Genomic DNA, 27,450 nt, shown 5'->3' with positions numbered 1-27,450 from the left:
ACTATCGTGAACTTAAGTTCTCTTGGGTTTGGATTCTGCCACAAGTAAAATTAAACTTTCTCCACAACCCTGGTCATTCCATTCATAACTTTATCAATCTTGATTGGGGCACCAAACCCTAACCTGTTCAAATATTTCCCAATAGCCCAGAGAGGCTTGAAGGACCAAATGGTATTCAGAATTATTTTTCTTGGTCTCAACAGTTGACTGCACTTTTTAAATAGACTTCAAACTCCCTGTCACATTGTGGTTTGTAGTCGAGTTGTGTGTGAAGATGGCAACTCTGAACTGGAAGCCTCAATCACATCTTTCATGAAGCGCGTGTAAGTACTTAGGTGGAGGGCGGTGCTCTGAGGATCTCTTATTGTGCTCCGAGTGGAGCTGATCCGCCATGATTTCACACAATGGCAGGGCAGGCTCGAGGGGCTGAATGGCCTACCCCTATGATTAACTTCCACGAAATCCTAAGCGTCTTTTACATTTTCAGTGTTTACATCTTTCAGTTATTGTTGTTTTAAGTTGTAATGGCTGCTATAAACAATTGAGAGATCGAACGTATCTGGCACTGGACGGGCAGTGCAATTTGTTTTTTTTGTTACACGTGTTTCATTTACTGAAGAAGGCGCTGGATTCCTATTCGCTGGCGGCTGCGTGGTGACGTACAGACGTTCTCGATCCTTTTGTGGCGCGCGGGAGGAGCAGAGCGCGTGTGCAAAGACTGGCCGGCTGAAGGGCGCGAGCGGGTGCTTGAAGAGCTCTCGGTGTCACGCGTTCTTACAGGTCGGCACGATGGGGCCAAGTTTGAAAACCTGATGTATGCTTAAAGTGTGTCACGAAAGCCCCGTATCATTGCTTTATTCGACTCAAACTGTCGTAAGTGGGAACAAACGAAACTAACTTTTTAAAATTACCTATTCAAACTAAATCCGGTCCACGTCGCAAAGTGCCTACTGGATTTTTTATGCAACGATAACTGAAAATAAAATGGTATCGTAAAGAATTTGGGTGATGGGGAAACCATTGGTTATCGATTATTTGAAGCTGAGAAGAAAATGTTGTTTAAAATGCCAATTTCTCCATTCACCATGTCGTATTCCCCAATGAACAACAGCTGAAGGCAATTTGCTGGTAGCTTCGTGTTGACTAACCTGGACAGCCAGGTTTGATTATAATCCTTCATGTTGCTGCCCTGAAATGGATTAATATACTATGCTAATCCAAATTTATTTGAAGTATTTCTTAAATATTATGATGTGCTGGTTAATAGCAATGAAGTAAATGATGGCTAGCTGATTGTACCACTTTTGAAGGCAAACATCGTGGCCAGTGCGATCCAAAAAACTAGGAGCTGGAGAGACCGACTGAAAGCTATGAAATTGTTGAAGTGTGAAGTTGCCCAAGGCCAGAATTGAACCAGGGTCCCTGGCGCTGTGAGACAGCCGTGCTAACCACTGTGCCACCATGTCACCAATAATATCTTATGAAATCTTGTTGATTAGGATATAGTAGTGAAATCTTTTTGCATATGGCTTCCAATTTTTAGATCCTTCCTCAAATATGCCCATAGCACTAAATTTTCCCTCCATTTTTCAGTGATATCGGAATCTGCTGATTTCATTTGATTTATTGTCACATGTACTGAAGTACAGTGAAACGTATTTTTCTGCAGCCAAGGGAACATACACAGTATGTACATAGTAGACAAAAAAAGAATAATCGACAGAGTATTTGACAAATGGTACATCGACAAAGTGATTAGTTACAGTGCGGTACAAGGAGCCAAACAAAGCAAATACACGAGCAACTCACAACTCCCCTTTTATAAATGGTCCAGTTAATAATATTGAATAAGCCAATTTTAGATGCTCCACTTACTTACGTGTCTTACTCTACTGCATGTGGCAAGCTGTGCAGCCTGTACGCCTTGGGGTTTTATTTTAAGCTGTGGACTTTCCTTTTTTAGAAAAATATGTGCCCAACAACCTTACCAGACCGATGGCAGATGTGAGGTGCAATCACTGACCTACTGTTCATCTGCATCAACGTCAACAGTCAAAAGCTTTGATTTTCTCTTAATTAGGAAAATAATTTTATGATCCTTCATCATCTCTAGTTTTCTTTTTATCCTGTTGTGTGTTGTACTTGCAGATTGGGTTTTGAAACACATGAGGCTGAACAAGGCGTTTATTAGATGGCTGTGAACTGTACAAAGGCTTGATCTAGACTGAGGCAAAGCCCATGAAGTAGCTGATAACGTCACGGCCCATCACGTGACTACCCTTAAAGTGACCATACATAATAACAACCGACATATATAACACAATCTTCCAGAGCAATTTTGAAATCTTGATAACTATCTCCGATTCCTCTGAGCAAGAAGATCGTCACGGATCCACATTTTCACAACCCAAACACTTATTAGACTGCACAGCTTTTTTTAAAAATAAACAATTTTATTGAGGTAGTTTTTGGCTTTGTAAACAGTTACAAACATCAACAGAAAGAAAGCAAAAAAGGCAAAAATGTGCAAACATCCATGTACTTTCAATACTTCAATCGTAACATACTACACAAGCCCGCTCCTCTCCCACCGGTACTACCTGCCATAGTTTCCCTCCTACTCTACCCCCCCACCCCCTGCTGACGCTCACTCTCCCGCAAGAAGTCAATAAATGGCTGCCACCTCCGGGCGAACCCCTGTACAGATCCCCTCAAGGTGAACTTAATTTTTTCCATACCCAGGAAACACGACATGTCCGCAAGCCACAACTCAGTCTTCGGGGCTTTGAGTCCCTCCACGCCAATAGTATTAGTCTCCGGGCTATCAGGGAAGCAAAGGCCAAAACATTGGCCTCTTTCTCTCCCGGGTCCTCCGAAACCCCAAAAATTGCCACCCCTGGACTCATCACCACCCTTGTTTTTAGCACCCGGGACATGATCCCTGCAAATCCCTCCCAGTACCCCCTCAGCTTCGGGCATGCCCAAAACATGTGAACATGGTTCGCTGGTCCTCCCGCGCACCTAGCGCATTTGTATTCTATCCCAAAGAATTTGCTCATCCCAGCCGCCGTCATATGGGCCCGGTGAACGACCTTAAATTGAATCAGCCCGAGCCTAGCACATGTCGCGGTCGAATTTACCCTACTCGGGGCCTCTGCCCACAGCCCGTCCTCCATTTCCCCTCCTAGCTCCTCCTCCCATTTAAGTTTCAGTTCCTCTGTCTGGGATCCTTCCTCCCTCATGAGCACCTTATAAATACCCGAGACTCTACCCCCCCCCCCCCTAAGAGACTATTCTGTCTAGGATCCCCATTGGCGGGAGGCGTGGGAAAGATGGGACCTGTCTACGAACAAAGTCCCGCAACTGTAGGTACCTAAAATCATTTCCCCTTTAGACTGCACAGCTTGAGGCAATTACTGCCTGGAGTAGGGCCGACGTCCGCAACCTAAGGCTTGTAATGGAAACCCTCTCAATTGTCCCCATCCCCTGCTTCTCAGCTCCCCTAGAGCAAATTATTCATGGTCGAGGGTAGTGCCATACTGATTTGCAAGTTAAAGGGATGCAAATATTTTAGTGAGCATGTTATTTTTGTTTGAATTTTAACCATGTACATTCTAATTTTAGAAAGAAATGGATGTAAATTTGATCTTCACAGAGATAAAAGGTAAATTACTTTATGTTCCTAAATGTAGTATTTTTCAGGCGTTCTGATTTTCATCTGTCAGAATATCACTTAAAGGCATTTGAGCAGAATATTGTTTTCTTTAGAAAGTTGGGCCACCTGGAAAATATTGCACCTACTTCAATATCCAGGTTACATTTACCAATGGGCAAATTTTATTCTCTGATTATTGTATAGGATTTTAATTTGGTATTTAAATAAATGCAGAGAATGAATTGAGTGGGTATGAGTTGCATGATCTATCAAAGCTAAAAGTATTAAGTGTTTATTTCTTCAAACATACCAGTGGTTCTCCTGTGGTGTTGCTTATGTAAAATTTAAGGATGCGCTGTTAATCAGGACTGGCGTTTTATACCATATAATACATTATGTATTCTGATAGCATATTATTGGTCTCATAAACTGCCTGTGTATTCCTCTGCGATCAGCGATGTGTCCTTATCTTCCCAATACCCAGATAAGTAATGACAGACTTGGGGGGTTGGACATTGAATATGAATGCATCACCTCACCTTGTGGCCACCCCACGCTGCCAGGAAACCTGCGGGTGTGGGTGCGCTGCCGGCAGAACGGAGAATCCTGCCGGCATAGATTCTCTCCCCAAGCCATTGACGTACATTGATTGTAATATCTCTGAGGCTAACAAACGACAAAAACTATTAGAAATATGAAGTTTTTTGTTCATGGGTTTCAGTCAATAATTTTTAATTTTAAGAATTTAAAGTTTTAACTGTAAAAGATTGGGTGAATGAAATATAAACTGGCCTGTAGTCTATTGCACCTAAATGTTTGGGTCATGTTGACTTGAGAGATTACAACTAGTAAAACAGAAGGTGGAGAAACTTAAACAAACCATGGCCTTTCTGGGGCTTTTTCGTGGAGACATAACATCCACAATCGTTTCAGTATGGGTTGAATCTTTTTGTTTTGGGAGTTAACATTAAATTAGTTTAAAGGAATCAGTGGAGAAGCATTTCTTTTATCAGATCAAAGAAGGAATTGTAACTGAAGAATACTTAACCTAAAGGCCTCTTTGAGGCTATTTGAAAGCACATCATATCACTATGGAAATAGGTGGAACTTTAGTTTCATTCTATCTTGGTGTTTGCTGACAGGTTTACCTGTAGTTTGTAGCTTACTGATGTATCCAAAGTAAATGATAGTAAGCAGTGCAAAAAACTAAGTTCATCAGGGCAGCACGGCGGCACAGTGGATAGCACCGCTGTCTCACGGTGCCGAGGTCCCAAGTTTGATCCCGGCTCTGGGTCACTGTCCGTGTGGAGTTTGCACCTTCTCCCCGTGTTTGTGTGGGTCTCGCCCCCACAGCCCAAAGATGCGCAAGGTAGTTGGATTGGCCATGCTAAATTGCCCCTTAATTGGAAAAAAAATGAATTGGACACTCTAAATTTAATTTAGAAAACAAAGTTCTTCATCCACCACGTGGATTATGGGTCAGGCTTAATGGTGGGTTGCGTGCAGCCTGCTGCAGCCTTCCTCGTGCAGGCCACCACTGCCGGCATCTTTATCTGCCACAGTTGTCAGGCAAGGCTCTCAAGCAGGCGTCAACGGAATCCCGGGTTAGATGCCAGCCACGAGGACTCTCCTCGGGCAATTTCCAGGAGTTGGGAGTGGGATCAATACAGTACAAGCACAGACCCAGGTATTCTCCAACACAGCGATACAGTCTATGCAAGGTTCGAAGGCCTCCATTTCTACACGGCATCAAGGCAATGCGTTGTTTCGCTTTGGTTAACAAAAAAATCAGCCTATTTAAATCCTAGTTAACTTCACAACCCTGGACTGGACCTTAAGGGGAAAAAAGGACCTGCAGAGGAAAAAGGAAACAAAGACGAGTTGCTGCTGTTTTGAAGTTTTAAAAAGCAGCCGATCGCCTAAAAAAAAGTATTGAAATCAAGATCAGAGGAGAAATTTCAGGACTGCCTAAGTTCGAAAGAAACAGTTATTGCACTGCTGGCTTTAAAGGTACACAATGACATTTAAAGCTGTGGCAATAAGAAAAACAATGGCAGTAGACAGGAAATTGCAAGAGTCCTTAAAGAGAGGGCAGCTCCCAATAAAGTGCAGATGGAAACAATAGAATCCAGAGAGAAGTGAAAACTTGTGAGGGCAAGAAAAGACCACAGTGAGGATGTCAGAAGGTACCAGGGTGAACAAGAGTGAACCACGAGATAGTTACTGGATGAACAAGAGTGAACTACAAGATGGTCAGTGCTATCAAATGAAGGAGCTGAAGACTTTATTGCAGAAACAAGGAATAGGTGAGAAGTAGTTTTTTGAAAATGCTAACATGATAACCAAACGGCACTAATGCACTGCAACATGGCAACGCTGAGATAGCAAATGGCTAATAGATGAAGGAAAGCTATCTGATGTTATTTAAAAGAAGCTAAACATGCAAAAGGTAAATGACACTTCTGCAGGAAAATATTTGTATCGGAGCTGAACTGGAAGATTTGAAGTGCAAAGAATCAAGCTGAGTTTATATACTTTTTGAAAACACATGATAAACGGAAGTCTTCAATTAACCAAACTTTGAGATCTGAACAAACAAATGTTTAGAGATAGTACAAAGGCGCCATGAGGAAATATTGACCCTCCAGGAAATAACGACTCTCAATTCCACATTTGAGAATCAAAGCTGGAGTTGAGAAAACTCAACCAGATGTACAGCCAGGCAAAACAACAGGCAGAAAAATAATGCAATGAAGTTGCAACCCTGAAAGACTTTGAAAAATCAATTTATGACGATTCTGAATAGATCAACCACCTAATCAAGGAAGTCAGAATTTGATATGGCCTCCGAAAGGAGAATTTTCCATCTTGGGGGGATTTTAATCAAATGAACACTGACATGATTTGTAGTCGTATTGTACTACAACAAATAATAGGTAAACCTGAGGACTGGGTTCCTGGATGAAGAAAGTAAAATCATGTGCCTGCTAAGCGATAGTGACCGTAACCTCTGTCCCCTAGCCTCCACGATTATCAACCATGCATCATCCCAATGTATCAAAGATGTGTTGAGGCTGACCATGGTCAGGGACTTTGATTTCCAAGCTGTCTGCTGATGGATATCTACCTTGACTGCAGGTTTGTGCTTTATCTACAGCCTCTGCTAAATGTTACTCATTTACACCACCTTTCCCAGTCTTCCAGTGCTGATACAAAAACAAAGGAAAAACAAAGCTTGATCGCCTTGGAAGACCACTTTTCTAAGATTGCAGGGCAGTGCTCAAAACAGTCAAAACTTAATCATCGCCTCCTCGCCAACTCAGAAGATCGACGGTTGACGGAAAAAAACAAATAGACTGAACTTGTAAAATATTCACTGTCATTTGTATGATCATTGCTCATTTTGCTTTGTACAGATATATCATGTTATTGTATTATAGTTATACATTTTTCTTTGCGCTACCTCAGGAAATATGTTTTAAAAAAATATACACTGGGGTCCATGAAAGGTATACAAGTGTCCTTGAAGATTAAGGAAAATAGTCAGCTGGAATGTCTCAAATTTAGAGCAGTACCCTATGCTATATGTCCAGAAGTTGAATCCAAACTACTGAGACTTGTGGAAACAGGAGTCTTGGAACCCATCAGCACTAGTGATTGGGCAATCCTATCGTACCTTTAATGAAACAGCATGGTACAATTAGTGGGTGGGATTCTCCGATCCGTTGGCAGAGTGTTGACGCCGGCTTAAAAACAGAAGTGTTTTACTCGGGTGTCAACAGGCCTTCCGAGACTCGATTCTCCGTCCACAGTGGGATGGCAGAGTGCTGGAGTGGCCCACGCCGCTCCAGTTGCCAATTTCGGCATCAATTCGGCGCTGTGGGGTCCGTGCATGCGCAGTTGGACTGGCGGCTACACGCGCATGCGCAATGGCTTTCTTCCCCGCGTTGGACCCGACGCTAAATGGGGTAGGGCTACAGGGGTCGGTGCGGAAGAAAGGAGGCCCCCAGCCCGAGAGGCCGGCCCGCCGATAGGTGGGCCCCGATCGTGGACCAGGCCACGACGGAGGCCTCCCTGGGGTTGGATCCCATCCCCCACCCTCCCCCAGATTCTTCGATGCTGAGTTCCCGCCGGCTCAGAGGATGTTAGAATGGCGCCGGTGGGACTCAGCTTTTTTGCTATGGCCGCTCAGCCCATTCGGGCCGGAGAGTCGCATATCATCATACTATCCGACATTGATCCCCTACTTTACCATCATCAATTTGGTAGTAAGGACTGGAAGAACAACAAATCACAGTTCATTGATGTTGTGAACATCCTTTGTTAAAATCCCTGACACGTTTGGAGTGACCTTAGCCATTATTACAAGAAATTTTTGAAGGCTGTTTGAAAAACTCCCGAGAAGGCAAAGATATCTTCTGAAGCGGGATGCACCTTCAGTCAATCAATCACAGCACAAGTCTGAGGACAAACGGGAAGTCGTCATATCATAGAACTATGACCTGAGCCTCACATTTCACCTGATAGCTGTAAGAGATGGTGAGGATTCAAAGCAAAAGTGCTGGAAATAGGTGGTCTTTAAACCTTTATGGAGAGACAAACAGTTAAAAATGAAAAATGAAAATCGCTTATTGTCACGAGTAGGCTTCAATGAAGTTTTGTGAAAAGCCCATAGTCGCCACATTCCTGCGCCTGTTCGGGGAGGCTGATACGGGAATTGAACCGTGCTGCTGGCCTGCCTGGGTCTGCTTTAAACGCCAGCGATTTAGCCCAGTGTGCTAAACCAGCCCCTAAACCAGAGTTAAACGGTTGGATATGAATCCTTTTTCTGAACATGTTATTCAGAAGGGGCATGGGACCCATGTGCTCAAGATGTTATTTCCTCCCTGGCAAGGGTCTTGAATGAGATGCTGCTGGAACAATAGTCCTCATAATGGAAAATTAACTGCTCTCATTTGCTGCTGCCTCTTGTGGATGCTGCCTTAGTCAAAGAGTGTGTGGATTTCTCGTGAAGTTGTACCAACCCAATGCAGCATGCCTTAATTGGGCAGCTGTGACCTACCGGTTTACAGGCGAACTCTGCTTCTGTTGAATATCCTGCTCCACAGACTCAATTATGTGCAGAGCAGCACTCACCCCAGCTCCTTTCCAGTGCTAATTGGTCAGTCTTCCTACTCGGCAGCCATTAATTTGCCAGCTGACAGTTGATTGATTGTGCTGAAATGGCAGGAATAAGCAGACCGTGAGCTTCTAGTTCCAGCTTCCTCATGGATACCATAAAATCGAGCCCATGGTCTGGCCCTTTGTGTAGTACAAGAATTATACATGTTTAAATATACTTAAATGCCTACAATATAGGAATGGTTTGTAATTTAAATTATATTTTATGTAATTTAGTTGTATTTTATACTTAATATTTCATTCAACACTTTTACCTGCTGAATTTGTTCACTTATTTTTGTTACTACATGATTTTGCATCTTTTTAATTTGATTACTCCAGTTTATGTGAATTTTTTGATGCAAGTTACACTGCAGTTCAGCTTTCCGCTGCAAACCTGTTTCTGAATAAAATATCATTACCACCAAATGGTGCAGTGCAACCACAATCCAATTGGGTCAATGACACTGCTGTTTACTGACTTCTGGATTGGGCCAACCGACATAATAATAATATTTATTATTGTCACAAGTAGGTTTACATTAACACTGCAATGAAGTTACTGTGAAAGTTAATCTACAGTTAGAAACTTCTGGCTATAGAGCTGCCTGTCAAAGATATCACAAAGAATTATTAATGGGCCTTTGCAGGGTCACATCTGGGGAGGTAACCCAGATATGCACTGCGGAATTCCTCTTGGAAGTTCCCATGTCTGGTTTCCCTTGAACAATTGCACTGGCCTGACAAAGTGATTTAAATTGCTAACTTTGGTTGTTTATTTACTCTCATAGTTACTCTGAAAGAGTTGGAAGGAAAAAATAACTTTTAACTTCAGAGCAATTATTTTAAACTCCAGACCGAGCCCCACAAGGTGCATTCACCATGGTATCCTCAACCACCCCACCTGCACAAGACTCCCTAAGCCGACCACCAACCTAGTGACCGACACTGCATATTGATGAATGATGTCAGTAATTGGTGAAGAAGATGGGGGAGATTAAAAAGCACACTACCATTTGGTTTGGCATCACAGGCCTGGATATATATATATATATATCATTCTTGTTTGATTACATTTTTAATGTCATTTGCTATTGTGATAGTTTCCAAATGGAAAGTGCACAAAATGAAACATTCTCAAGGTGTTATCCCATTTGACTACTGGACGTAAAGGTCTCCTAATGGAACTTTAGATCAAAAGACCTTAGTTTTTTTTTTAATACATGTGGATGACAAGAGTCACAGGGCTGACGATTAGCTTTTAACAACAGAGAAAAAAAAATAATCGTGAAAAGTTTGCTGAGAACACAATGCTCATTCATTCTTACTTATCTTGACAAATGTATGCAGATTTTAAGGATAACGCAGGTTACAAAATATATCTTCTGCTATAATGTTTCCAGTAAATACACATCTTCAATCAACATTTTCTGTCAGCTATTTTAAGGAAAGGTCCACTCTCGGTATTCCTCCGTCTTGAATTGCAACATGTATTCGAGCTTTCACACAATCTCTCAGTACCAAGCTACTGATAGAACATGAACACTGTACGAAGACCACCAATCTTGGGATTGCTTCAGATATCTGGCTTCTCTAGCCAACTTCACCAGGTCTGCACTTTTCAGCTGAGTTTAACTTCCATAAATAGTGCCTTGTTCAAATTTCAGTTCCCTGTTCCTTTGACTTCACTATTCCTAGAACGTCTATTTTCGTTCCCCGGTTTCTCAAACTACCTGTTACTTAGTTTCTGGGACTTCTTGTCCATTACCCCCATGGATCCACTTTCGGCAGAATTGTGAGAGTTGCTTTCTTTCTCACTACTTGGCTCCAACTGCCTTGAGTCCAGTAAAAAAAATAAACTCAAAGTTCTTTTTAACCTAATGGTGGCCACTGGTTGCCGAGCAACGACTCGTCTTTTTAAAAAATCTTGTTTGTTTTCATGTCGTGAAGTGTACACAAAGTAGACACAGTTTGAAATGGAAACCAAAACCCCCGTACATGCAAACCTTTCTTCAATGAAAATCTAACTAGTTTTACCTTTTCTTACACAGACACATTAAAGTAAACTTGCTGAAATCTATCCCTTATTTCTAATATTCAACAATACAAACATAGATCACTTTTAGCTCTGCTTCCTGATAGAGGGTAGAAAATGCACAAAAGATTGTGAATTAATTGCTTTTGTTTTGACATTACAGTCTCTTGTAACCTGCAGTTACTTTATCAGTTCTGTAGTGCTGAATTGACAAGGGAAATATGAGGTAAAAGTTACAGTAATATGTGATTCAGTGGGCAGCACAGTAGCAGAGTGGTTAGCACAATTGCTTCACAGCTCCAGGGTCCAAGGTTCGATTCCCGGCTTGGGCCACTGTCTGTGCGGAATCTGCACGTTCTCCCCGTGTCTGCGTGGGTTTCCTCTGGGTGCTCCGGTTTCCTCCCACATGCATTGGCCATGTTAAATTGCCCTTAGTGACCAAAGTTGCCCTTAGTGTTGGGTGGCATTACTGGGTTATGGGGATAGGGTGGAGGTATGGGCTTGGGTAGGGTGTTTATTCCAAGAGCTGGTGCAGACTCGATGGGACGAATGGCCTCCTCCTGCACTGTAAATGCTATTACCCTTTGTTCACTGCTGGGGCCTCACGGTAGCATGGTGGTTAGCATCAGTGCTTCACAGCTCCAGGGTCCCAGGTTCGATTCCTGGCTGGGTCACTGTCTGTGTGGAGTCTGCACGTCCTCCCCGTGTGTGCGTGGGTTTCCTCCGGGTGCTCCGGTTTCCTCCCACAGTCCAAAGATGTGCGGGTTAGGTGGATTGGCCATGCTAAATTGCCCGTAGTGTAAGGTTAATGGGGGGATTGTTGGGTTACGGGTATACGGGTTACGTGGGTTTAAGTAGGGTGATCATTGCTCGGCACAACATCGAGGGCCGAAGGGCCTGTTCTGTGCTGTACTGTTCTATGTTCTATGATTCAATAATTAATGCTGTGAAACATTTTTTCAGTAAATATTTTTAGAAATCATTAAATTAAAATACATTTGACAAATTCCTGAAATTACCTTGTTTGACTGTGTGTACATTTTTGGTGCTGCATCATTTCTTTAAACAAAAGTTTAATGTTTACTAGTTTTCATATTTGACAATCGGTGAGATATGTATTTTTTCTTCGGAAGGATTTGCTGAAGAATTGTTGAAAAAGGAGTCAACTAGAAGTGTAGAGGAAGTAATTGGCAAATTGTTCGGTAAAGTTGCAGCTTTGGATGAAGCAGAGAGAAACAAAATCAAGGATACTCAGGTTTGGCAAAATACTTGCTCTTTTTTTCCAGTTGTAACTTGTGAACATTAATGGCCTCCTGGCAGTTTTCCTATTGCGAGGTCAGTCACGATGCAATTCCAGTAAATTTTGTTCTGGGTTCTTGTTTCTCTTGATTTGTCTCCTTTCCTATGGTAATTCATATGTGTATATATATTTACAGATCTGCTGCAGCTAGAATTTTGTTCAGTTTCATCGGTCACTCCTGTAAGCAGACCTTGCATTGGAGAACACCTCAGTTGCTCAAAATCAACTTAAATGATAGCTGACCAAGAAATCATAGAAATTCAATTTCTTCCATATATGGGGCGCGATCTTCTGGCCTCGTTACACTCGCGCTCAAGCGTAACGAGGCTAGTGTATAGTGCGAGAGGCTAAAAATGTCATGGCGCCAAACAGTTTGCAATGCAACTGGATGGTCCACTAGGCCAATTCGGAATCCCGCCATAGCCTGGCGAGAAACCAATTATCATCGTTTAATTTCCATATAATTTACGAGAGCCACCTGTTACCCAACGACCTCCTGTTGTTTTCTGGCCTCACCAGCAAGTGCTCGCGCTGGCGCCCATTGTACTTCTTTTTAAAAATGTGAACCTGATGGAAGGGTTTCTGTGGGGAGCCGAGGAGGGGAGTAGCAATCTTTGCTAACAGGCAAAGAGACTGGGGCGCTGGTCTTGCCGTCCCAGTGCTTGGCGGGAAATGGGGGACCCTCCACAGAGATGGGCCGCCATGGGAGTTTGGGGGTGGTGGGGAGAGATGCTGGTGGGGCACCGCCATGCCAACCTTTGGATCCCAACCCCATTCCAGGGGCAACCCTTGTCCCTGCCAGTCTGCCCCACCGATCATCCATAACCCCCACCGACTGCTGAGGTCTCTGGCTGTGCGGATGAAGTCAATCGCTAATATGGATTTGGCATTCGTGGTTAAGTGAGCACTTGACACATGCCAAGTGGGTTCCCGTGGATAGGCGGGCCATGTAGCATGTTGCAGCACTGTCTAGCATTCCGATCGCACATTGTTGCCTGGACACTCTGTGGGAGCCAACACAGCACACACAGCAGCCAATAACCGATCATCCAGGGAGTAGTACACAGCTCCCGGGATGCTACCGCGATGGGTGGGTGGGTGCCATGGGGGGAGAGACTGACAAAGGTTCCGGGGATAAGCCCGCATTGTAGAAGAAAGTGACAGAGGCATCATAATGGTTGTGCAAACAGTTGTTTAATGTGCTATACAATACCCCATTTCCGAAAGTGCAACCTCGTCCCATGCAGCACTGGCTGCCTTGTGGCTCACCCTCCGGGACCAGGACATCCCTCCTGCCCTCATACGTCCAGAAGCCTCCCTCGGTCAGCATCCTCAAATATGGGGCCGGTCTCCTCCGTGCCATTGTGCCACTGGATGGGGTTGGTTGAGCAAGTGCAGCATAAGTGCTGATCGACGTTGGTAGCGGGGGGGGGGGGTCTGTTGAGCACACTCCCGCAAATCAGCTGCCATTCGGGGTGGGAAGCCCATGAGGCCTCGTTGAGTGGAGTAATTAGCGTTGAGTAGTGTTGCTGGCTTCGCCGGGAAACTTGCGGCAATTCCTGCCCGCTACAGCACTTGGATATTTTTCCGGTGAATCGCAGCCATAGTCTAGCGTGCATGCTCACATCCATTCTTTTAACGTTCTAGAAGGCATATTCGTTAGCTCACCAGTAAACCAAGACCATTTGCAAAAGAACATAAGTTCATTCACGTATGTCATGTACAATTAACTAGTTTTCCAGTGAGCAATACCTATGTAGAAACATCAGTGGGCCATCATGTGCTATACAGCATTGTATAGCACATGAACCTGTTTCACCATTCAATTAGATCATGATTAATCAGTGAGTTGATAGCCTTCCGTCTCATCTGAGAATGGTTTGCACCATGGTAATGTGCTTTGTTGAGCATTGTCCGGTATGATTGCTGATCTCCACTCTTTGAGATGCCAGTGTTGGACTGGAGGCGGCACAGTAAGAAGTCGTACAACACCACGTTAAAGTCCAACAGATTTATTTGGAATCACGAGCTTTCGGAGCGTAGCTCCTTCATCAAGTGAGTGAAAAGATAGGTTACACAAACACAGCATATATAGACAAAGCCAATGATGCAAGATGATACTTGGAATGCAAGTCTTTGCAGGAGGCCTTGGCAAGATGTTCGTCTTCATTGATGATGTGTTGAAGGCTCTGGAAAGAAAAGATGTAGTTTTGCTGCTCCAGGGAAGTACTGGATGACGAAGGGTACTCTGTCAGTGTGTCCCTTGTTTATCTTTTGAGAAGGTCGGTGCATAATTTTGCTGTGGCATGTTGGAATTGTCAATTCTTGAGTTGAGCAGCATATCCCGTTTTAATGAGGGCGTCTTTCAGTCTCTGTAGATGTCTGTTCCGTTCCTCCTCGTCTGAACAGATCCTGTGTCTACGGAGGGCTTGTCCATTGGGGATGACTTGGTGGAAGCTGGAGAGGTGGAGCGTTGTGTGGTTATCCGTGGGCTTGCAGTAAAGTGAAGTGCTGAGGTGACTGTCCTTGATGGAGATACATGCGTCCAAGAATGTAACCGATTCTGGAGTCCATGGTGAATCTGATGGTGGGATGGAACTTATGGATGTCATTGAGTAGTCGTTTCAGTAATTCCTCACCGTGGGTCCAAAGGAAAAAAGTGTCTTCGATGTATCTGGTGTAAAGCGTTGGTTGAAGGTCCTGTACAATCTCCACTCTGGCACGGCAATCACGGCCATAACTGCTGCATTTGTTGCAGAGAAAGACAATTGAGCTGAGAAGGTGCACAACTCGCTGGACTGTTTTCTCCGGTCCCTCTTCTCTGCCAGCTGATCTCTTTGTTTCTCCTCACCTCTCCCAATGCCCTTCCAAACAATTGACTCCAGAGGTCATCGTCATATTTGCCATCATCATTTCTCACTTGTAGTGTCTTTGTAATGGGACATACAAGAAGTCTTGGCCCTGTTCACTATATCGAAGATGTTTGGGTATACGGCTTTCACCATCTGATGAACTTGGCTGAGACAGCGCAGATGTCGTTGGCTTATGAATGTGTGTATGCTGGTGGAATTAGCATGTGCCAGGATCTCTGTTGTCCTGCCAAGAGATGCAGAGAGGTGTCTGAGATAACAGAAGTTGAATTTGTTCTGCCTTTTACTATTGTTTAGTGTATGGTGTCCTTGCCAGATTGCAGATCTTGCCTGAATGCATCTACCCTGAATGATTGTAGAACTGGAAGAACTACAGTTAATATGATAGTTTCAGTCTGACAGCAGCAAGCGAATTGCCGTGAGCAAAGGCGACCACTATATAGTGCCTTCGTCAATTTCGCCAAGACATTTGATCAAGTAAGCAGAGGCAGTCTAGTTGAGCTGTTGCAGAAAATTGGCTGCCCGCTAAAGCTGTACCATGTGATCTCTTTCCATGTCTACGTGATGGGTAATGTCAGCTATGATGGGGCAACATTGGAACCCTTTAAATTCGGCAGTGGCGCCAACCGGTTTGTGTATAACATTCTTTGGCATATTCGACTCTATTCTGCCGTGATAAGCCTTTACGCCATTTACGATATATCACCTTGCATACCAGAACTGATGGAAAGCTGTTCAGCCTTGCTCACCTGAGCAAGACAATGGTGCTCCAGATTCTCCTCCAGAGAGTTACTGTATTGTGATGGTGCTGCACTACCATTCTGTAGTAAGGAACAATCTGCAGCTGCAAATAGACAAGACTTTCTCGCGCTGATATAGTTTGCTTTAACCATTCGCGTTAGGAAGATGATTGCCATGGTCCAGAATGTTGCCATACCATCGTATAATAATGTTGTTGATGTGATGGTGGAATTTTTTGATAAGAGTAACCTGTATTTTAACTCTCATCTACCTACAATCCTTGATATCCATGCCTGACAATGCAGAATGACTGCTGTTTATTGACCTGACATAGAGGTTGCCCCACAAAATTATCAAGTCTCTAGAGAAGGAAGTTGCTTCGTAAGTTGAAAGATGCCTTGCATGCAGACTCTTTGCTGGCTCGTTCCACCCAAATTTCCACTGTCTTTGGCAATATGTTGTACTCCGACATCTTTGCTGTGTGGTGTCCGTGATTATGGAGAGAAACATCAGGTCTACTATCTGAACTTCAAAGGGCCAACCATGGAAAATAGTCTCGTCAGCAATTGTAAAAGAAGCTCAAGGTCTTTAGCTTATTCTTTCATGGAATATGGGTGTCACCAGCAAGGCCAGGATTTGTTGTCCATTATTAATTGCCTTTGAACTGAGTGACTTGCTAGGCCATTTCAGAGGACAGTTCTCAACCACATTGCTGTGGAACCAGATTCACATGTAGGCCAGACCAGGTAAGGATGGCAGATTTACTTCTCTAAAGGGAATTTAGTATAACAGATGGATTTTTACAACTAGCAATGATAGTTTCATGGTTACCATTACTGAGACTAATTTTCAATGGTATGTTGGCCTTCGTCGCGAGAGGTTTTGAGTGCAGGAGCAGGGATGTGTTGCAATTATACAGGGCCTTGGGGAGGCCATGTCTAGAATATTGTGTGCAGGTTTGGTCTCCTTTTCTGAGGATGGACGTTCTTGTTCTCAAGGAAGTGCAGCGAAGGTTTACCAGACGGATAGGAGGACTATCATATGAGGTGAGATTGACTAGGTTAGGATTGCTTTTGCTGGGTTCAGAAGAATGAGAGGGCATCTCATAGAGACTTAAAAATTCTAATAGTACGAAACAGGATCGAAGCAGGGAAAATGCTCCCAAAAGTGGGTGTGTCCAGAACCAGGGTCACAGTCTGAGGATTTAAGGTAAACCATTTTGGACCGAGATGAGACATTTCTTCACCCCAAGACTGGTGAGTCTGTGGAATTCATTACCACAGGAAGTAGTTGATGCTAAAACATTGAATTTATTCAAGAGGCAGCTAGATATAGCACATGGAGTGAATGGGATCAATGGTTATGGGGAGAAAGCAGGATCAGGCTATTGAGTTGGATGATCAGCCATGATCGTGATAAATGGCGGAGAAGGCTCTAAGAGCCAAAAGGCCTCCTGCTCCTCTCTTTGATGCATCTATGTAAGCCATCGGATTGCAGGTCGTCCAAGATTTTCCTGAACCACAGAAATAATCATCTCAGAGGGAGCAGACACATCATTGAGGTAGCCGCAGTGCTAGTGGAAGCTTGCAGTCTGGTGAAAGACCAAATTCGTGAGGATTTAAAGAATGGTGGAAGGTTCACCCAGCTTTGCTTGGAGGGACGAATCTCGAAGGTACTGCTCACTGTTAACTTCCAATGCTCCAAACTGACTTTATTTGGCTCGAAAAGAGAAAACTGAAGCAAACCATCGGGAGCTGAGAATTTGGTTCCTCGAGAATGAAGAATCCACCAAAGGACAGAGTAAAATACTGCTGTGGAGGGGATATTCAACATTTTTAATTTTAAAGGGAGGGGAGGAGATCTTTTCTGTGGTCTAGAGTATAAGTTGCCTCCTGAATATTGTTTAGACAGTGTTGCTTTTAGTTAATTTATTTATTAACTAAAATTAACTATCGATTCTTCCAGCCAGTCACTGGATATTCAGGTATCTTTGTTATAAGTACATAAGAACTAGGAACAGGAGTAGGCCATCTTGCCCTTCGAGCCTGCTCCGCCATTCAGTGAGATCATGGCTGATCTTTTGTGGACTCAGCTCCACTTTCCCACCCAAACACCAGAACCCTTTACTCTTCAAAAAACTATCCATCTTTATCTTGAAAACATTTAATGAAGGAGCCTCAACTGCTTCACTGAGCAGGGAATCCATAGATTCACAACCCTTTGGGTGAAGAAGTTCCTCCGAAGCACAGTCCTAAATCTACTTCCCCTTATTTTTAGGCTATGCCCCTAGTTCTGCTTTCACCCACCAGTGGAAACAACTTCCCCACATCTATCCTATCTATTCCCTTGATAATTTTATATGTTTCTATAAGATCCCCCCGCATCCTTCTAAATTCCAATGAGTACAGTCCCAGTCTACTCAACCTCTCCTCTTCAACTCTGGAATTAACCTAGTGAATCTCCTCTGCACACCCTCCAGGGCCAGTACGTCCTTTCCCGGGTAAGGAGACCAAAACTGAACACAATACTCTAGGTGTGGTCTCACTAACACCATATACAGTAGCAGCATAACCTCCCTAGTCTTAAACTCCCTCCCTCTAGCAATGAAGTCCAAAACTTCATTCGCCTTCATAATCAGCTGTTGCACCTGTAAACCAACTTTTTGCGACTCATGCAGGTCCCTCAGCACAGCAGCATGTTTTAATATTTTATCATTTAAATAATAATCCCTTTTGTTATTCCTACCCAAATGGGTAACCTCACATTTGTCAACATTGTATTCCATCTGCCAGGACCTAGCCCATTCACTCAAACATCCAAATCCCTCTGCAGACTTCCAGTACCCTCTACACTTTTTGCTTTACCACTCATCTTCGTGTTGTCTGCAAACTTGGACACATAGTACTTGGTACCCAACTCCAAATCATCTATGTATATTGTGAACAATTGTGGGCCCAACATTTATCCCTGAGGGACACCACTAGCTACTGATTGCCAACCAGAGAAACACCCATTAATCCCCTCTTTACTTTCTATTAATTAACCAATCCTCTAGCCATGCTACTACTTTACCCTTAATGCCATGCATCTTTATCTCATGCATCAACCTTTTGTGTGGCACCTTGTCAAAAGCTTTCTGGAAATCCAGATGTATCACATCCATTGGCTCCCTGTTGTCTACTGCACTGGTAATGTTCTCAACAATTTCCACTAAATTAGTTAGGCGCGACCTACCCTTTATGAACCCATGCTGCGTCTGTCCAATGGGACAATTTCTATCCAGGTGCCTCGCTATTTCTTCATTGATAGATTCCAGCATCATCCCTACCACCGAAGTTAAGCTAACTGGCCTATAATTACTCGCTTTCTGCCTACCTCCTTTTTTTAAACAGAGAGCTGGCAGACACAAAGGGCTGAATGGGTTCCTGCTGTGCTGTAACAATTGTGTGATCCTGTAGTCCTGTAACTTGTGTCCATGTTATTTGTGTCACGTTTGCTAATTTCTAATCCACCGGGACCACCCCAGAGTCTAGTGAATTTTGGTAAATTATCATGAGTGCATTTGCAATTTACCTAGCCATCTCTTTTCGTACCCTGGGATGCATTCCATCAGGGCCAGGAGACCTGTCTACCGTTAGCCCCATTAACTTCCCCATCACTACCTCCTTAGTGATAAAAATTGTCTCAAGGTCCTCACCTGTCATAGCCTCATTTCCATTAGTCACTGGCATGTTATTTGTGCCTTCCACTGAGAAGACAGATCCAAAAAAACCTGTTCAGTTCCTCAGCCATTTCCTCATCCATTATTAAATCTCCTTTCTGATCCTCTAAAGGACCAATAATCACCTTAGCCACTCTTTTTTTGTTTACTATATTTGCAGAAACTTTTACTATCTGTTTTTATATTCTGAGAAAGTTTACTCTCATAATCTATCTTACTCTGTCTCTGTGGGGATCGCAATACAAAATTTAAAAAATAAAGTTGCAGATTCTGTGCATTACAGGATCACACAATTGTTACAGCACAGAAGGAACCCATTTAGCCCATCGCGTCTGCCGGCTCTCTGAGTGAACATTTCTCTACCACCTTCCCGTAACACTGCGCATTCTTCCTTTTCATATAATAATCCAATTCCCTCTTAAATACCTCGATTGAACCTTCCTCCAACACTCTCAGGAAGCAAATTCCAGATCTTTAACCACTCACCAGGTAAAAAAGATTCTCCTCTACCTTCATTGCTTCTTTTGCCAATTACCTTGAATCTGTGCCCTTTCATTAAAGTTTCATGAAGGCATTCGGCACTTGTGTCCATGTTATTTGCAGCACAATCTAGCCCAGTGTTTTTCAAACTTTTTTTCTGGCGACCCATTTTTTGAAAATAGCCGCCTCTCACGACCCACGCCACGTTATGGATTAAATAAACAATAGATTCTCCACAGATACTTTTTAAAACATCACGTTCATCGTTGGCACTTCTGTACTATTAAGTGTCAAAAATTGTAATGAAAATATATTTTCTATTTTTGTTGTTATTTGGAGATCGAAATAACTTGTAATAAAAATATCTGCACAGGTCAGTGAGCAAGACTTTTGATTGCAGACTCCCGCGGTGTTTTAAGGGGGAATGAGGCAATTGTTGGAAAAAAGCTGGATTTGGGACTGATGGAGAAGGAAGGAGACTTACCATTGATCACAAAGTCAGTCTCATAGAGAACGTGACTGATCTCCGAAAGCGAGTGGAGAGTGGCTCCCCATTTTAAATAAACCTCAAACTTGACACAGCCTAACTTTAAACGTAGATCTGATTGACAAGGTTAAGAGTAACAGAAACTCAACAGACATTAACAAGATTAACTGTCGCAGAAATTGAACTAACATTGACAACATTAATGGTAACAGAAAGTCAAGATTAATGGAGAATGATAACAATGGCAGACATTAATAATGCATCCGATTAAGAACATTAACCCTGAAGTCTATCTCTTTGTGTGATCACTGACTCTGTGATTCCTATGATCTGCACTTGAACAGATGTATTTTCCCCCTGACTGGGATGGTTTGAGTTCCCAAACCCACACCCATCGCCCAGAGCGGGTTCAGAATGGGGCAAATATAAATCAGCTTTGTAAAAATAGACCAATTGAAAGGTGTGGAAAAATCCCACAGGAGACAAAAGAATTATGTGCTAGAGCTAGATCCTGTATAAGGGAGTACTCTGGCTATTTGTACTGACTGGGGTACTTGTGGATAGGTATTCCAGTCGGCAGTCAGTTGTTTTTGAGTGGCCTAGAAATAAAAAGAGTGGAAATCACTGCTGGAAACTAATGTGCAGAAGGAGTATCTGCAGGAAATAAATTTAAAGATAATTGCATTTTTTCTTTTAAACCCTTCAGTTGTATGTGCATGTGCTGACTAACCTGACTGATCAGCTGCTTCGGAAACGGGAGTGGCTGCTGGAGGCTGTTATCGGTGGCGGTGACTATGAGAGTGACCCAGGAAGCAGATAGTCCACGGCACAGGCCTATACCGCAGCCTCATATCGCCACACACTGCACTGTAGCCAGAATTCAACTAGGGAGAAAATGGGAAACAAGGCCAGGCAATCCCCGGGGATCATTTTTGCAGACCTTTTGGTGACCCATTTTACATCATCCTGCGACCCGGTCGCGTCCCCCACTTTGAAAAACATTGCTCTAGCCAGTCCCATTCTTCAATTCCATTCCTGTAACCCTACAAGTTTATCACTCATACCCATTCAATTTTCTTTGGAAACCATTGATTTATTCCGCTTCCAACACCCCCAAAGATCATAGTCTTTATTCTCTCGAGCAATGATGCCCACGTAGCCCTAAATCTCATCAAAACACATCTCATCATAGAACCACAGAATGATTACAACACAAAATGAGCCAATTTGTGCTTCTTTCTAATATATGCGAAGATATAGCTAGAAAAGACTTGTTTAAATTTGATTTATGTTTTTGCACCTATTTTGTGGGAAAAAAAATGTTGACATTGAGATTGTGTGGGGTTCTCCAATGCTCTTAGGAGGTTACCAGGGGTTCTGCGGCTTGAAAGATTTGGGAAACCCTGTGATAGAGATATTCAAAATCCCCACCTCTTTATCCAATGTATTCGTAAGTTATTCCAATTTACTGCATGTATTAACATCATTACACCATCCACTCCCACGATTCATAGAGTTCATAGGTTCAGGTGATCTGGAGGCCTTATAACCCTTCTGTATCTTGTTATCACCACTGTCAGAGGTGTGGTAGGTTCTGTCACTGCAGGCAAACCTTGCTGAATTGGAGGTTGTTCTGCCATCTGGGTACTACTTCATGCTATTATTCTGTTCTTTGGCATTAAATTGCTCTTTGTCGATTCCCCAAATGTATTGACAGATGATGGTTGGTTTAACCCTCTATCGTGCACACACACTCTAGATTTGTCCCTATAGTGTTTTGTTTCTTATTCTTCCTTCATTATGCTCACTGTGAAGTGCCTGAGATGGAAGATGGTTCTTCCTGGGCGGCACAGTGATGCAATCACTGCTGCCCCATGGGGCCGAGGACCCGGGTTACTTGCGTGTCGAGTTTGCACATTCTCCCTGTGTCTGCGTGGGTCTCACTCCCACAACCCAAAGATGTGCAGTAAGTGGATTGGCCACGCTAAATTGCCCCATTATTTGTGAAACAAATAATTGGATACTCCAAAATATATTTTTTTTAAAAAGAAGGTTCCTTCTTTTGTGAATGTCCAACTTGGTAATAAGCTCCCCTTTATGTTTGGCTGTGTGGTGTGCTGTCGTCAGTGGATGGCTGCTATTCACTTCCAGCATTGTTTGTTGCACTGTCATGCTTGATGGGGATTGATCTCATAGTTTATCTCTCCAACTGGCATTGGAGAGTGGATTGATGCTCATCTCATTGCTACTTCCTTTTTTGACTCGTGTACTCGGGAGGTGTGTGGTAATCATCTGAGTGGTTGATTGGTCTGACTAATGAGGGGTTTCTGGAACCTGTAACAAAACTGGACAAACCCACTCTCCAAAGGGAGAAGACAGTTCAGAGCTGAAGTCACTGTTGAGAGAATTTTACTTATTGGAACTCGCAGGAATTTGACGATTGCGTATTTTTCAGCATTTTGTGTTTTGATGAGATTTAGGGCTACGTAGGCATCATTGCTCGAGAGAATAAAGACTAATTCCGGATATATCAGCTTGAAGATTAGTTTACCTATCTTACTGTTTCCAGAGCAATTCCAGAAGTCAGATTTTTCCAAGCCCATGAAGTATATTTCTTGTTTGTAGCTAGAGGTGTCTCAGACACAGTTGTTTGATCGGACTGTAACACTGGCTCCTGTGTCAGACTTGAAAAGTTTGTGAAATGGCTATTAACCAAGATGTTCGCATTCCAAAACGGAAATCCAGGACTGTCCTCACGACTGATGTCTGCTTGTGGAGACCAGTACTAATCGACGCCTGCTTGAGACCTTACCAGTTGGCCGATACGCCTGGATGAATGTGATGCCGGCTCATTTAAATATAATCTGGATTACGCCCAACGCCAAGAGTCGGGTGACTAGCAATTGGCTTGGCACCCAGCGCGAAGCCCAACTTTGGCCTATCCCGGGATTCCGCCATCGTGCTCTGCTCTGGGCGCAACGTGGTGAATTGAGTCCCCCGCCAATTTCTGCAATTTGGCCCTCCTAATTCTGTAATATGTGTTTGAGACGTACCTGGTTCCTCTGCAATTTCAATAACCCCTTTTGAATCTGAACTTTGTGATCTGTCCACTAATCTTGACAAACCTGAACAGTCTGGTTTCCATGCTGCAAAATTATTGTTTTGATCATCTGTACCTGTAACCTTTCCACTCAATAAATCCTCTTATAGAATATCATGTCTCCCTGTTTGAAAATAGTTTCTGATGGCTGTTGATTGTGCCTCAGAGTTCTCTAATTATTTTTGAGATTTCTGCTTTAATGCTCAGAAAATGTACAGCTAATTTTCGTCTCCTCCCAAGCTGGAGGATGGTCATACATTTAAAAAAAAAAAAATATATTTTTTTATTGGCATTTTCCAATTTTAACAGCTTGGCAATTTCACTTATAAAGCGCACAATGTTTACAGAGTGATGTTTCTAATGCACAATTCTACACCCACCCCTTCTCTCTCTCTCTCTCTTTCTCTCTCCTCCCCCCCCCCCCCCCCCCCCCCCCCAAACTTGGTGATATTTGGGCTCCCTCCTGGCATCCTTTTTTCTTTCCTTCCTTCTGCGATTCCTACAATTATGTGGGCGGGTGGGCTCCCTCCCCCCTCTTTACTCTTTTTCCATGTCTTTCCCTGATACTCCCCTGGTTTCTTTCCCTGCCTCCCTTTCCCTGCCTTGTTCCTCTCTGCTCTATGCATTCTTGTGTGCCCTGATCGGTCCCCCTTTCTTCGTAATCGCTATTGGCTTCAAACAGGTCTTGGAGCAGGCTGATAATAGCCCCCACGCTTTCCGGAAGCCCTCGTCCTACCCTCAGATGGTGTACTTTATCTTCTCCAGGTGGAGAAATTCCGACAGGTCTGCCAGCCAGTCTGCAGCTGTGGGTAGTGTTGCTAATCGCCAGTGTACAATTAAGGAAACAAAAGCCAGGGCATCGGCCCTCTTTCCCCATATGTAGTTCTGGTTGGCCCGAAATCCTGAAGACTTCCACTCTCGGGCACGGCTCCACCCTCATTCCCACAACTTTGGACAGAGCCTCGAAGACAGGCCCAGAACATGTAAGTGTTGTTGGCCTGGCCTCCCTGGCACCATTCACATTTGTCCTCCATCTCTGGGAAGAACCTGTTCATTCGGGTTCTGGTTAGTGTGCTCTGTGCACCACTTTCAATTGCATGAGGCAAAGTCTTGCACAGGAGGAGGTGGAGTTGGTTCTACTTAGTGCTTCGCTCCAGAGTCCCCACTCTACTTCCGTCCCGAGTTTGTCTTCCCATTTTTGCCTCGCTCCATCCAATGGTGTTCTTGCCCTCTCCAGATGTCATCCGTAAATATCCCCAAAAGTTCCCCTTCTCCCTACTGTCCTTGCCCAGTAGTTCCTCCAGTGAAGTGTCTCTCTGGGTCCTAGGGGGTATCATTGTCACCTTGCAGAGATAGTTTTTGATTTGTAGCTGCCGGAGCCTCTGTCCTTTCGCTAGCTCCAGTTCTTCAATTAGTTCGTCTAGAGTGTGTCCCTGGGTCTTGCGGTGGTGGCAATGTGCTGAGCGGGTGAACATCAGGTGGCTCTCCGCCCAATCGGACCCAAAATAGCAAATTTTCCAGGATTCGTGGCTCAAAAAGCCATCCAAAACTCCTAAAAACTCAAAAGACACTAGTAGCGCAGAAGCAGAAGGGAAGATGCCGGAAAACGGTAGTTCAAAGGGTCGGCAAGAAGGCAGAAGAGGGGGCAGGAGCAGCGAGCGGACGGCCCTGCGGACACAAGGCGAGGCGGAGGCCCCTGCGAAATGAGAGGGGCGACGGCGACCCGAACAGAGGAGCATGAGCAGGCAGCGACGCTCCTCCCCACTACACCAAGGGAAGGACGGCTGACATTCCTTAAAAACAAACTGGCTGCCCTGAGGGAGGCGATCGAAATGGAACTCTACGTGCTGATAAAAGAGGTATGAAGGAGGTAGTGACGGAAGCAATGGCTACCGTCCAGCGCACGATTGACGGCCTTGGAAAGAAGGTGGAATCCCTGGAAAGGGTGGCAACCGACCAGAGTGATAGGATTGTGGCTCCAGAGACCAAGGTGAAGAGGTTGGTGGCGGTCCAAGGAAACCTGAGGGGGAAGATAGATGACCAGGAAAATATGTCCAGGCGACAGAACGTCAGTATTGTGGGTCTGCCAAAGGGCATGGAAAGAACAAACCCGACAGCCTACGTCGGCCACATGCTGGGCAACCTGATCGGGAGGAACAGCTTCCCAAACCCCCCAGATTTCGACAGGGCACGCAGATTGCTCCAGCCAAAACCCAAGACTGGGGAACAGCCGAGAACGATGATTGCGAAGCTGCTCCGGTACCAGATCCAGGAAAAGATCCTGAGATGGGCCTGACACACAAAGTTGTGCTCGTGGGAAGGACACAGAATCAGGACATTGGGGCTGACCTCGTAAAAAAAAAAAAAGGGTAAAATTCAATAAGGTGGAATGAGGGCTCTGTAAGTTTCGGCATGTTGTTCCCGGCCAGACTCCAGACTCTGGGTAACCTATAAAGGAAAAGAACATAACTTCCGCACCCCAGCGGATTCCAAGGAGTAAGACCAACAATCTAGAAAAGGAACAGAAGCAGCAGCGGGGAAAAAGACGGAAAGTGGAGGACAAAACGGGACCAAGATCTGTTGTGTGGGTATATCTGCTGGACTGTGCTGCCTTGTTCTCGGACTAAAGTAGGAGGACAGAGAGAGGGAAGCGAGGATAGGGGAAACGGGTGAGGTGGCGAGGGAGGGTACGGAGACGGGCAGACAGAACAGAGACGGGGTGAGGTCAGCCCAGGCAGGGGAGCCACCGTACCAGTGGGGAGGTTTAGCACGGGTAGACGAGCAGTAGAGGGGGTCACCTCCGGGAGAGGAAGCATTTGGGGGGGGGGGCTACTCACGGAACAGAAAAAGGGTAGAAGGATAGGACAGAGTTGGCAGCGAGACAGACACGCGCCTCAGCAGGCATGGAGCTAGCCGGGGAATCAAGATGGCGCCGTAAGCAGCCACTTTGGAGGATCCCTAAACAAAGGGAGATACCGGAGTGCAAGAGCACACCCACTTAGGGTACGTGCAGTTGGCGGCCATGTTGGGTGCCCCTTGGACAAAGGGAAATCCAGGAGCGTAGGGACCAGACCTCATGGGGAGAGCAGCGACCGCAGCAATTTTGGACGGCCCCCTACCACGCGAATCCCCGGAGTGCAGGGGCACGTCCACCAGGTAAGTATGGTTGATCCCGCAAAATCTGGGGGGGTGGGTCAAAAACCCCCCACCAGAATAGTAACCTGGAACATCAGGGGATTTAACACCCCAGTGAAAAGTTCGAGCCTTCCCCCACCTGAGAAGCCTGAAGGCAGACATAGTCTACCTGCAGGAGACACACCTGAGGGGAAAGGACAGACTACTGGTAAGGAAGAGCTGGGTGGGACAGACGTACCATTCATGCTACGGGACGAGGATGAGGGGAGTGGCCATACTGATCAGCAAGAGGACGAGATTTACTGAGACTAGGATGGTTATGGACCTGGAGGAAGGTACGTCATGGTCAGTAGTGTCCTGGAAGGGGCACCGATCGTACTGTGTTCGCTCCCAACTGGGACGAAACAGATTTCATAAAAAACACCAGGGCGGAAATCCCCGACATTGACACGCACCGACTGATTATGGGGTGGGCGACTTTAACTGCGTACTGGACCCGTTGACCAACCGATCAATCATAGAATTATAGAATTTACAGTACAGAAGAAGGCCATTCGGCCCATCGAGTCTCACCGGCCCTTGGAAAGAGCACCTCACTTAAGCCCACACCTCCACTCTATCCTCGTAACCCCACCGAACCTTTTTGGACACGGCCAATTTAGCATGGCCAATCCACCTAGCCTACACATCTTTGGACTGTGGGAGGAAACCGGAGCACCCGGAGGAAGCCCACGCAGACACTGGGAGGACGTGCATACTCCACACA

General features: G+C 44.6%; 1 protein-coding gene across 1 annotated transcript in view; it reads left to right on the top strand.

Moving 5' to 3' along the window:
- Positions 1–710: 710 nt before the first annotated feature.
- The window catches only part of tex11 (testis expressed 11), a 304,551-nt gene continuing 277,811 nt past the window's right edge, over positions 711–27,450 (top strand). Inside the window, 3 exon segments of the mRNA XM_038775694.1 lie at positions 711–873; positions 3,625–3,664; positions 11,984–12,105. Coding sequence (XP_038631622.1) covers positions 817–873; positions 3,625–3,664; positions 11,984–12,105 — 219 coding nt within the window. The 5' untranslated portion in view covers positions 711–816.

Source organism: Scyliorhinus canicula, chromosome 17, assembly GCF_902713615.1.
Source record: "Scyliorhinus canicula chromosome 17, sScyCan1.1, whole genome shotgun sequence".
Classification (NCBI taxonomy): Eukaryota; Metazoa; Chordata; class Chondrichthyes; order Carcharhiniformes; family Scyliorhinidae; genus Scyliorhinus; species Scyliorhinus canicula.
Note: the sequence above shows the minus strand (reverse complement) of the source record. Positions and strands in the feature narration are given on the sequence as shown.